At 35.8% G+C, this 13,476-nt stretch overlaps 1 protein-coding gene and 1 pseudogene across 1 annotated transcript; both read left to right on the top strand.

The window, feature by feature from the left end:
• Positions 1 to 261: 261 nt before the first annotated feature.
• Positions 262 to 3,617, top strand: LOC109073710 (annotated as a pseudogene).
• Positions 3,618 to 6,101: 2,484 nt separating this feature from the next.
• Positions 6,102 to 12,679, top strand: LOC109065153 (caveolin-1). Its single transcript, XM_019082172.2, has 3 exons — positions 6,102 to 6,355; positions 7,023 to 7,190; positions 12,300 to 12,679. Exons 1-3 carry the CDS (start codon positions 6,320 to 6,322, stop codon positions 12,639 to 12,641), a joined length of 546 nt encoding a protein of 181 aa, XP_018937717.2. The 5' UTR covers positions 6,102 to 6,319; the 3' UTR covers positions 12,642 to 12,679.
• Positions 12,680 to 13,476: the final 797 nt, after the last annotated feature.

The raw sequence follows: 13,476 nt of genomic DNA on the forward strand, positions 1-13,476 counted from the left end.
TTATTTTTATGAGGCTTTTTGTCCATTTATAATGTAAGGCAGTTCCTGTTGCGATCACCCTGCAAGCATTTTACACATACACAAAGAAAGTTTAGGTTTTAATACAGCAATTTTCATTTTTTGGGTGAACTGTCTCTTTAAAGGCAGTCAAATAGGAAGGCAAAGAACCAGTCACTGTATCAGAAAAGAGTGTCCTATTGTCTGAAGCTTAAGGCAGGCAAATGATCTCCCTAACAAGTCACTAACACGGATCATCGTCTGATGTATCTGAAAGTGGATGAAATTGCCGAGTACTGGTATCCCTTCTCAAGTAGCAGATCATTGTTCTAAGAAAATACAAAACCCTGGCTGTGTTATGGTTTACAAAACAAAACCCAAGTAATAAAATTCATTGAAAAACTTTTAACATTACGGATATCTAAATTCTAATTTATTTTTAGGATTTTTGAAAGTTACATACGTTTTAAAAAGCAAAAAGGTCTACGGAGAATAAAGGACCCTAAGCTCAAACAAAACTAACCAGTTCAGGACTACTTGGTTCTAAATAGAACAATTATGTAAAGAATCTTCTTTTTAAGAAAAAGAATAAAACACTCTTCAAAGAAGCCAGTGAAAAGCAATTAAATAGATCGACTTTTAGCCATGGCGAAATTGCATAAAAATTTTGAACATTTTGTATTGAATAAACTACTAAATGACATGAATGCATGAATCTGTTAAAACGTGAGGAAACCCCTGAGGGCAAAAATATTTTAATCCTCTAACTAGGTTCATGCAAATAGTCTATAGAGGAAATAACAAATAACAATCTCGGATAACATTCCTTGAGTTCTTATTTTAATAAACAGCAATCCCGGCTAGACAGGAGATGTATCCCGGAAATATTTCTTATCGTTGGTTCACATTTCTTTTTTTGTTTGGAGCAGTGAATTGAGTGCCGTTGTGTGGTTTGTCTGCGCGTGAGCGGGCGTGTACGCGTACTGCCCTGAGCGCACAGTGCGCGTACAGCAGGCGCAACACAACAGCAGTGCGCGCCCGCGCAACTCCCCAAAAAAAAAAGAAATGGGGCTGGCAAAAAAGAAAAAAATGGAAACCAGTGGTCATTATGGATGAGGATGAATTCAATAGATCGATTGCACCCCATATACTGGGAAAAAAAAACCGCACGGTCTCCGTCCCGGACAGAGATCCTAAGATATTAACACCGCACCTAAAGGAAAAGTAACAACACGAGACTTACAGCATCCACTTACAATACTATCATTTATTTGTATATGCCTGCGTCTAAAACCGACTAAACATGAGTGATATAACCGCTAACAACGTGCTCATTTTAGTAACTTTCGGTATGATGAGAAGTGTTGTCGCGCACCACCATTCACGTGCACATTAATGCATTTTCGGAGTGAGTTTGTTTTATTTGAATAAGAGCTTTGGCATAATTGCACATGCGCTATAATCTTTTCTTTTCAATTCATTTTTGGGATAATTGTTTCGCACACAATACTGCATTAACACACACACACACACTCAAGGGTAAAAAAAACACTATCTAAAGAAAATACATATAAGGTGCCAGTTGTTTTAATACAAACGATAGTAACCAAATACAATAAATAAAATAATTAATATCACACACACAATGACTGTTGCATTGAATATCGCTGCAGGTATGTTTGTATTAATAACTTAAGTTTCAGACTTAATGCCCGGACTTAAATGTGTTTCTCATTTCAAAGAACTAAATAATAATAAAATAAAGAATAAAAATAAAACAGACTTTATTTGGATTTAAGAATGTGTAGATTAAAATATAAATTGGTACTTACTCTCTTTTTATACATGTGGGCTAATTTGATAGTCTCAAGAGTAGTTTGTTTACTATTGATTTTTACATTTCGTGTTTGCTTCCACAGGGTTGGTTTTGAAGGACATCATTGCTGAACCCATCTCTACGCACAGCTTTGACAGAGTGTGGATCGGCAGTCACGCTTTGTTTGAGCTGGTGAAATTCATCTTCTACCGGATCCTCACCACGTTTCTGGCCATTCCCATGGCATTCATTGCGGGGATTGTTTTCGGGATCCTCAGCTGTATACATATTTGGTATGAAAAGGCTTCTTGTTGGGGAAGGTTTTTGGCTCTCTGCTGTATTTTCCACGGCCCAATTGCAGAATATTTGCCTTGGCCACTACCCACTTAGATAAAGACTGGCATTTAAAAAAATACCACAGAGAAAGTCTTGCATATTGGTTTTGCAGAGCACAGGTGGGCCTGCATTTTCACGGTGGAAAAATCTGCACATAACTCACACTGAATTGTTAGCATTCTAGTCATATGTTTTTTCTTTGGCCTCTTAGTGGTTTGACACATGAAAGCAGAAACTTGGCACTTGACCCTTGTGTAGTTTAAATCAGGAGCATTTTCAGGGTCAGTGTTCCTTAGGTGAAATATTAGGCACATGTGGATGTTTGTAAACTTAACAACCCTGCCCATTAGCTTAGGAATAAGTAGACCTGACATATTAGCCCAGATCAGATCTAATGTCAAGATGTCAGTGTAGCTCAAAAGGGAGAAGAGAAGTCTACTTGGTGAATATTGCAAGTGTAAGAATGCTATATTGGGTGACAAATTCTGTGGCTTGTTGGAAACTGGTGCGTTTTTTGTCTGCATATAGAATTGTACCTCGGTAGATGCTAAAACAAGTGAAAAAAAGAAATTAATTATCATAAAGACTTAATAAAGACGTAAAATGGGCTGTTTTTATGATGTGACGCTAAACAAGTATGGTGACCCATACTCAGAATTCGTGCTCTGCAATTAACCCATCCAAAGTGCACACACACAGCAGTGAACACACACACCGTGAACACACAACACCCTGGAGCAGTGGGCAGCCATTTATGCTGCGGCACCCCGGGAGCAGTTGGGTACCTTGCTCAAGGGTACCTCAGTCGTGGTATTGGCAGCCCGAGACTCAAACCCGCAACCTTAGGGTTAGGAGTCTAGGCCACGACTTCCCCCCTTTTACTTCAACCCAACTAGAACATTAAGCAATTGCATTGCAACATGCTAAAATGATTTTGCAAATGTAAGGTGTTACAGACATGACTGATGCTTGTTAAGTTTGTTATGGGCCAGTCATGCTGACTGACAGATCTGACATATGTGCTGACTGTTAACAATATCAAAAGGTGATGATTATTGGAAGCATCTGATATGAAGGTTAATGCTTCACACATCCTCCAGGCTATATTTTAACCCCAGAACAAAGAGAGAGGAACAATTTCACCTTGATATGATTGTTATATAAGTCTTGTATATCAGCACACATGATGATGAGCTGTTTTTCCCTCCAACAGGGTGGTGGTGAATGCCAGTGATCCAAGGCTGCATGATGACACTGCCCTCCATCCACGTGATCTGGACCAGCCTGATGGACATGTTTATAGGGCCGTTCTTCTTCAGCATTGGACGATGCTTGTCTTCCATTAATGTCAAGACTGTGCAAAACTGAGCAAATCTAACTCAGCATAGAAGTGTTGCAGAATCTCTGTCACAATGTTGTGGCCTCCTTTTGGAGGATTATTAGCTGAAGGATCATTTATCCTTGACTTCTGAAGTGACAGAGAAGAGAAAGACGTTTTTCTTTCATTTCAGTGCACAGTTGCATTTTCATTCCGTTGTCTTGGCACTGACTTGTCAGCCTCGTAATGGCGGGCGGCGTCAGTGCTGACATGCTTTTCAGTACTGTTATGTAAGTCTAATTAAGCGTTTTTGTTTTATATATATAAATGTAGAATTTTCAAAGACTATAATGTAATGATTGAGATTTTAGCCTTAAAGGAATAGTTCGCCCAAAAATGAATATGTGCTGAAAATGAAATCACCCTCAGGCCATCAAAGATGTAGATGAGTTTGTTTCTTCATCAGAAAAGATTTGGAGAAATTTAGCATTACATCACTTGCTCACCAGTGGATCCTCTGCAGTGAATGGGTGCCGTCAGAATGAAAGTCCAAACAGCTGATAAAAACAACTCAATAATCCACAAGTAATCCACACGACTCCAGTCCATCTATTAGTGAAGTGAAAAGCTGTATGTTTGTAATAAACAAATTCATCAACACATATTTACCTTCAAACAGTTGTATTCAAACATAATCCATAATACTGCAATTAATTCCAAATATATGGAATTATTACAAACACAAAGCTTTTTGCTTTACAAGATATTAATTGAAAGACTGAAGATTATTGTTATGTTTTTTATCAGCTGTTTAAGACTCTCTTTCTGACGGCACCCATTCACTGCAGAGGATCCATTAGTGAGCAAGTTGAAAAGCTAAATTTCTCAAAATTTGTTTGGAAGAAGAAACTCATGTGAGTGTGAGTAAAGTGTCAACAAATGTTCATTTAAGGATGAACTATTACTTTAAGATATTTTGCTAGTACATGATGTATGATATTGCAGTAAACGTATGACATGCTTGTAAGGAAAAAAATGATGCAACTACTTCCAATAGGGCTGTAGTGTTGTGTGATTTAGTTTGTTAATAGTTAATATTTTGAGTTAATATTTATATTGTTTGGAGATGATGATTTATCAAGAAGAGTAAATTAAATGATTTGATGGCATTTCAGTGTATAAACTATTTATGGTTGATAGGTGCCATTCCTATTATAAAGAGCATTTCTATACTAATATAACACATTTTCTTCTGTATTAATGACTTCTTTTTATAATGATAAAAAAGCACCCAGATGGCAATTAGTTTGACTTGCAAAGTCGCATTTGACATGCTGTTTGCCACTGATTGTGCTTTGTTAGTGGCTCTGCAGAATAAATGGAATTTTTTTGTGAGTGTGCAATGGAACATTAGAGGCTCAGGTGCCGTTTCCTTGCCCCTGTTGAATGATGTCAATGTAGCAAACATGCTGAACACAGCTCAGCTTATGGAAGACAGAACTAAATGCTCTCAGTTCAGCAAATAAAAGTATTTTGGAAGTTAAAGGATGGATTGTTTTCTTTGCTGAGAGACCATACCATGGAGATCAGTGTGTGGCATATGAAATGTTAGCCTGACAAGATTTAATGTCTTGTACAATGAGAAAAGTCCTCCGGGAGACATGTTCAATGAAGCAGATATGCCCGAGGATAACAGTGTTCCTGCATAAAGTGTATGTTTTTGTAGTGTTCTATTGAGCTCTTAAAAAGCTAGATTTTATTAAAAGTTTTCATTATGCATTTTTACTTTGTAGAATAGGTTTACTATAAAAAAAAGTGTTTCTTTTAACCTGAGCTACAGTGACCGACCTTACACTGTTGAAGGGTTTTTTTTTTTTTTGCATATTTTGCATTGCCTGTCACATCCCTCACTTTGCCAGGACCTGACCTAGATACCACAGTACTTGTTTGGTACAGTAAATGCACACAAAAAAATAAAGTAAATGATAGTAAAGTTGGACAAAACATGAGAAAAAAAACAGATTGCACAGTTATTGTTGCTGAAAACATTCCAAACTAAGTGCAAGTCTTGCCTTGAGGTACATTTCGGTATGCAAACCAACCTGAGAATAGTCACATTTCAGGTTTATACACCTTGAGTTCAGTATCAATTTCCATACAGAACCAAAACTTTTCTTGGTTAAGTTGGATTGTGAAAAGTAGCCAATCAGTGTTCAGCATAGCCTATACTTAATACTTTTTTGAAAACCATCTCAATATGCACCTTAGAGATGTAAGACAGTAGGGTGCTACTTGAGTAGCTAAATGATAGGCCTAAGTTAGTTTGATTTGTTTAACATTTAATTTTGGTCACTACACGATCCTCATATAGCCTACCTCCTCCATTTTGTTGCTTTATAATTGTGGTGACTTACCATTACAGTAACATAACAGTGGAAAATTTAAAAACGATTAGATGTTTCTGGTAGTGTACATGGGATTCGTTCATAACAAGTTGGTACAGTGGCCAAATATGCCTCCCATTTGGGAAAAATCACGTCAAAATATCCAACCACTAATACGGCGTAGCTCTATGAGAGGCAGGCTAATGAAGGGTTTTTCAGTCTCATTCATTGAACACACAGCTAGTCCTCGGTGACTCCCACTTTATGCCAGGAGAGACTCCCAGAAGAGTTAAACCACGACTCTGTAGATAAAAAGCTTTATTGGACTATATGCAGAAAAGAGGTCTGTTTTAAGGGAAAGGACTCCCCACTTTAAGCAATATCCCCGCGGCCTCCCACACTGCTTCCTCTCTACTGATTGTCTTGTTTCCACACACTCATCTGAGCGCACTTCAGGCACGGGACAGCATGACTAGCGGATACAAGGACGGGACACCTGAAGAGGTGAGAATGACACCTATTTTTCCTCAGAAATCTTGTATTTTTTTATTTCAATTCAGGCTGTATTGAGCCATTTATGTAATAAACCTTTAGCAGAGTTGGCTACTTTTGACTCAAACACTTTTAGGGGATTATCAACACATGAAGGCGGTGCTGGCACTTGATCTACAACTGGAGTTCTTTCGCGCATGTTGGCTTAATTTGAGGTCTCATCTTTTTCTGGCACGTATTTGTACGGCAAGCCGCACGTGACGTCTCCCTCCATTGTTCACTTTTATGCACACTTTCGCATAATATTAGCTATTAATAATATTAGCTAAAGTATGAACTGGTGACTAATCCAGTATAATGTTGTCGAAGCGCAATGCAATTACTTCTTAAGAACCCCCTTTTTTTAGTTCAGAATAAGTAACATATTTTAAACACGTTCCAACAGGTAAATATTTTAAATTGCGAGTGTATTTTTTTCTGCTGCAGAATAAGATAAGAGCACGCGCACAGTGTAAAATTTCGCCCCCGTGCGGCGGTGTCGCTCCGCTGTGTTACAGAGGGGTGTGGTGCTTGATTTCTATCCGCTTATAACCATCCCATGCCAGGGCAGTGCTGAGTTGCGCTCCAGTCTCCCCTCCACGCTCATGAACTTCATTTTCTGTTTTCTTTGGAACCGCAGGACTACGCTCACTCACCGTTCATCAGGAAACAGGGGAACATTTACAAACCAAATAATAAAGAGATGGATAACGACAGCATCAACGAAAAGACACTTCAGGATGTCCACACCAAGGAGATTGACCTGGTCAACCGGGACCCAAAACATTTAAATGACGATGTGGTCAAGGTAAGTCATCCCACGAACTTTTTCTGTTTATGCAACTTTTTTTTTTCCAATGGCAAGTGAATTTCAATAATAATAAAAGACTTAGAAATTGATTCATGTATAGATAAGTGCATGCAGCAGTATAGCGTAATAATATGAAACAAATGCATGCGACTTATATGTGATATTTTATACAAATAACAAAATGTAATGTATTAATAGGCCAAACTGTATGTATTATTATATAAATATTATAATTATTAAATGTTATGTATTGTGTTAATATTAAGAAGCATGTTCGGAGAACATTACAATTTGTGCATACTGCTAAAAAATCTTAATAGTTTCGCATTATAGCTCAACAGAAGGTATGGCTTCATAACTTAAGTGGTGAGTCAGTGGTCAGTTTGTCACGGTGGCACTGGAAACAATTACTGCAAGCAGCAGCTGTCTTTGAAAACTAATACAATGGTGGTTTCAAGTTTTCAACTTTTGAATTGTAATCCATTATTTTACTTGTAAAACTTTATACACCCTTGAATCTGCTCTCAGCTGGTTCCTATCATTGGATTCTGGAGTGCTGGTGTTCCTACTTTAGCTGGTACAACATCATAGACCATCTTGAACCAGCTGGTCAAACTGGTTTTTAGAGCAGGGTAGCTGGTCAACCATCTTAGACCAGCTAGAAACCAGCTGTTCCACAGCTACCAGCTAAAGCTGGATTTCCCAACAGGGTGGAAGCAATCATCACTGGAGCAGCTGTCTCTTCGCATTGTGAAATGCTGGAACTGTGGCACGAGTTCGTGAAATCCTACATGCATTCATTTTGAAAGATGTGTTGCATTGGTAACTCCCAGTGACGAGTTGTCAAAGTAAGGCCTTTTTTATAGAGGAAATATTATGAATTTCCTGTTTTTGAGCAAAGGCTGCACTCCTAACATTCTTCATGAAAATGTTCCTGGGCGTGGGGGCGAAGCCTTGCCATAGCAACTTTTCTCAGAAAGAAAAGTTAAAGTCACCTGATAATATAGAAATACACTCAGCTTTCAAAACGATCCCCTTGCATCCATCTCCGCCCTTTTTCCCATCCCTTTTATTCCACGGCTTTCTCCCTCCCACCGAGTCACGTCCCCAAAGATACATGCAACTGAATCCTTCCTATGATTTACCTGAAAATTGAATCCAGAGAACACTGAAAGCAAGTTTTTCTGCTTATAATTTGATGTTTGCTAAGGATTGATGTCACAGGCCAAACTGTTTGGTGCACACAGTCCCTTTTATTTTGTCCTTAAAAGGGGTTGAGCACTCGCAGTGGTCTTGCGTATGAGAGTGTAGCAGGGAATTCCCATCTCCATTTTTCACAAATTCTCCATACACACACAAACACACACACACTCGGGGCGTTCCTCTGGATCATGAGGCACTCGTGGTCAAACGCACTCCCACAGTCATCCACATCAAAGGCTCTTGTGTGCAGAAACACATCTGTAGCTTTCCCTTGGAACAGAAGATTTTCCTCTCATAAAAGTGCATTCTTTTAATAGCACGCTGGAGCAGGATTCCACGGCCAGAGCTTAGTCTAGGGCCGGGTCACGCGACAAGACGACCCCCACGTAGACAGCCCAAATGGGTGACATTATACTTGTAGTATGTAGTTTTTGCACAGCTGCTATAATTTCTGGCTGACCAAAAGAGGAAAACTTTCCAGAGTGAATACATAAGGCTTTGGTGGGTTTTTTTAGTCACTGCATATGAATTTTCGATTTGAAATGAGTCATAGACTGTTGCCATGGTGATCGAGGATTTAGAAAAAAATAAACAATTTTGCTATAATTGTTTTTTAATTTAAAGCCATTCCTTAACAGTAGCATTATTTTTAGCAACTTTTGTCTTTCCAAGTACAACATATTTGATGTGTGCTGTATTTGGAGGACAAGCTTTTTATTTTATTTTATTTTATTTTATTTTATTTTATTTTATTTTATTTTACTGTGTTTTTAAACACCAAATAAACAGCTTTAAAAATGTCTTATTTTGTTTGAAAAGTGATTTATTTTACTTTTTATCTTATTTTATTTTAAAAATAAATCTTCATATTTGTTAAATATAGCTGGATTTTTAAATATGATTTATTAATTAAATTTTTTATTTTACTTTATTTTATTTTTTTTGTTAAAATAGCTGATAAATAGCTATTTTGAAACATTATTTGTGAAAAATTATTATTTGTTTATTTTATTTTATATACAAATTTAGTTTTTAAATATAGCTCCATTTTTTAAATATCAATTAATTAGACTGTTTTAAATGTCTTTATTTGTCATTTTATAATTTATCTATTTATTTACATTTTTATTTTATTTTAATCTATTTTATAGTTTTTATTTTATTGTTAAATATAGTTGCATTTTTAAATATGATTTATTTAAATTTTTTTATTTTTAATTCTTTTTAATTTTAATTCTTTTTCATTTCATTTTTATTTTTCATTTTTAAATATGACAGTTTTATTACAAATTTTTTGTCAGTTTTAATATATATATATATATAGATATATATATATATATATATATTTTTTTTTTTTTTTTTTTTTTTTTTTTTTTTTTTTTTTGAAGTGGTTACTTATGTTTTTTTGTTTTGGTGTTTTGTTGCATTTTTAGACATTATTAAATAAACAGTTTTAAATATATCGGCTATCGCTGATAACTATTACATAGTTATTTTTAAATGACTAAATTGGACGTTGAATTTTATTTTGAAGTGGCACCCGTACTCCTCCATAAACTTTGCAACTGCACACTGGTGATTTATGAACTATGTGGAAGGGTGATATAATCATAAGCTCCCAAGTCTGAAGAATGCAAGTTGATACTTCTGTCAGTACAGTGAGGGGTTATCAAACAACACTGTGCCGTCAGCTCAAGAACTGTTTATTTTAAAACTTTGTTGAAAGCCATGGTTGTAATATTCAACGAATGGAAACTATGTGTCCGGCCAATTGGGATATACTGTAGATAAATGAATGGGGAGGACAGGCTTATGTAAGACTGTATAATTTAGCATTTCTTTGCGAACTAGAGCCATGATGGTTTGGACAAGTAGTACTTTTATCATTTTACTCTTACAGGAACATCATTTTACTCTAAAACACTCTACCTTTTCGTCCAGACATGTACTTCTTAACTAACTTAACCAGCAAGCACTTTATTGGTCAACAAGCTTTATTAGATTGTGCTGGTTAACCAGCATTTTTTCCTAATGAACAGCAAGACATGCAAAAGTCTAAACTGGTCTTTTAAGAATGAAAAAAAAAAATCATACTGAGTGACTATGAACATGCTGTCTTTCGATTAGAAGAAATTCAGCTATGTTTTGTTGACTAGCTTGCTCAAAAAGGAGTTGTTAAATAAATATTAGCTTAATCTTGACTCTGACATGTGACTGTGAAGAACGGGGTGTGTTTGTGTGTGCTTTTTCCCTGTATAATCAACTGAAACAAACACATCTGCACGGAAACCAAGTGTACTGCTGTACTGTGATGGTGTGAGGTTTGCCAGCTAGGAACATCTAAACCAAGCTTTGCAGGGCTTATTAAATTATATATATATATATATATATATATATTATATATACAGGTCTTTTGTAAATGTTAGTGTTTGGTGAGCCGGTCCTGCGGTTGATACGGGAGGTTTTAGAGCAGGGTTACTTGGGCATGAACTGGGTGGTACCGGTCTGGACAGTGTAAAGATGCTGTCTGTGAGGAATGTGGGCCGACGGCTGGAGGGGAGGACGAAGAGTCATGCTGCTTTTCTCTTAATGTCGGTCTGCTTGATACGGATGAGAACATGCAGAAAAACTCCAGGTTTTGTTAATTTATTGAACTCAAAAAAAAATTATCTAAATAACTAAATAAACATAAAATGAATGGGGCTTCAGTATCCCCATGACACCTCCATAGGACGAATCGTTTGGAGAAAGTAATGAACGGATTATATAAAATCATACATACATACATGTGTATATTTTTTTAAATATCTTAGTCAATTTTTATATTTTAATATTTTAATTTTAATTTTTTATATATATTTAATTGGTATTGGCATTACACATTATGAAATGCATTACAGTAATGACTAAAATAGATGTATTTTTTATATCTATCTATTTAATTTTATATATTTGTATGTATTTAAATATTTAGATTGAAAGACAGACAGACAGACTGACTGACTGATTATAAGTTAGCCATAAATATTATAAACATTAATATAGAAATTATAAGTAAAATATAATCATTTAAAATATAAATTATAAATATTATAAATAAAGTAAATAATAAAAATTAAGTTATATGGCTGTAGTTATATAACCTTTTTATATTATAACATTGTTATTATTGCATATATACTGTATTTGAATGTATTTAGGTTTTATAGATAGATAGATAGATAGATAGATAGATAGATAGATTATACATAAGACAGATATAAAGATTATAAACAATAATATAGAATAAAAATATAGAGATAATATAATAAAATCTAAATTATACATATTATAAACAATATAAATGGAGCTGTATGTCTGCAGTTATATAACTTTGCAGTTATATAATGTTTTATATCTTTTAGATATTATTATTTTTTTTATTTTTTTTTACATTTAAATAAATTGTAGTGGGCATAAGAGATCATCAATAAATTACAACAATGACTGAATATAATATACCTCTAATATCTTCTGTATCGTATTTGATACATTTTTAGCATTTCTTCCTGTTAATAATGTATGAAATATTTATTATTTAATATATTCTGAAATAACAATAATAATTTAAAAGTTATTCTTGAATAAGCAAAGATTCCAGAGCAAAATGATCTGTATTGCGGCACAGGGGCAGACCATTTTTTAAATATTATTAAAAGTCTTTTTAATACCTGAAGATTATGGATAATACACCAGGAAGCAGAAGACATGCAGTAGATTAAGGATGTTCAGAAAACGTTTTGATCATGATATTGTAAAATATGGGTTAATTAGAGAAAATGTTTTATTTTGATTATAAGCATTACAAAATTGTAAAATTTCTAATTCAAATTGATATAATGCTGAAATCCCTTTCATCTCCAGGTGGACTTTGAGGACGTGATCGCCGAGCCTGCCGGCACCTACAGCTTTGACGGCGTGTGGAAAGCGAGCTTCACCACCTTCACAGTCACCAAGTACTGGTTCTACAGGCTGCTGACAGCCCTGGTGGGCATCCCGCTTGCCCTGGTATGGGGCATCTTCTTCGCCATCCTCTCCTTCATCCACATCTGGGCGGTGGTGCCTTGTGTGAAGAGCTACCTAATCGAGATCCACTGTGTCAGTCGAGTCTACTCCATCTGTGTGCACACCTTCTGCGACCCACTCTTCGAAGCCATGGGAAAGTGCTTCAGCAGTGTCCGGGTCACCTCCACCAAGGTGGTGTAGGACAGAGAGAAGGAAAAGAGCCAGAGGGATGGGGTGGGGTGGGGGAATGGACACCAATGTCCGATGCAGGAAGATAAAACAAAATGTAACCTCTCTAAAAAAAGAGGGAAAGAAAAAGTGAACAGAGATGGAGGGTTGCACTGTATTTAGGTGGCCCTTTGATAAGACTCTCCTTTCCGTCTCTGTTCTGTCCATGAGCTTTGTGTTTTCTCTCAGCTTTGGAGTCCTTGGGGTATAGGGGATGTGTGTCAAAAATGCTAATTTTTTTTGTCATTTGTTAGCATTTATCACCGTTGGAATACCATTTCAGCCTGACTTTTAAAGGAGAAGTTAATGCAAAAATGTCAATTCTGTTATTTACTTGCTCTCGTGTCCATTCCATGATCATCGCTCCGAAACCACCATAAAAGTGATCCATGTGACTGGTGCACAAGTCTACTGTAGTCATGTTATATGAAATATAGAGGATGAGTCCATATTAACCACTTTTATGGTACATTAATGGTGCTTTTTTGTGTGTTTTTGTCCTTTTTGGAGTTTGACAGTAGTCAATATAATTAAAGGGATAGCTCACCCATCATTTACTCACCCTCATATCATTCCAATTCTGTATGAGTTTCTTTCTTGCTGGTTATCAAACAGTTGATGGTCCCCATTGACTTCCATAATAATTCCAACTTACACAGGTTTAGAACGAAACCAGGGTGAGTAAATGATGACAAAATTTTCATTTTGGGGTGAACTGTTCCTTTAAATAGGATATATATGTATAAAAATATAAATATAATATAAATAAAAAAATATACATTTTAAAACAAAAATGTAAAAGTATAAA

This window comes from Cyprinus carpio, chromosome B25 (assembly GCF_018340385.1).
Source record: "Cyprinus carpio isolate SPL01 chromosome B25, ASM1834038v1, whole genome shotgun sequence".
Lineage (NCBI taxonomy): Eukaryota > Metazoa > Chordata > Actinopteri > Cypriniformes > Cyprinidae > Cyprinus > Cyprinus carpio.

Excerpts from the sequence above, each read along its gene's own strand:
- LOC109065153 (XM_019082172.2), top strand. The coding sequence starts at position 6,320 with ATGACTAGCGGATACAAGGACGGGACACCTGAAGAG. Across the intron at positions 6,356-7,022 it reads AGGACGGGACACCTGAAGAG|GACTACGCTCACTCACCGTT; the intron begins GTGAGAATGACA and ends TTGGAACCGCAG. Across the intron at positions 7,191-12,299 it reads TAAATGACGATGTGGTCAAG|GTGGACTTTGAGGACGTGAT; the intron begins GTAAGTCATCCC and ends TTTCATCTCCAG.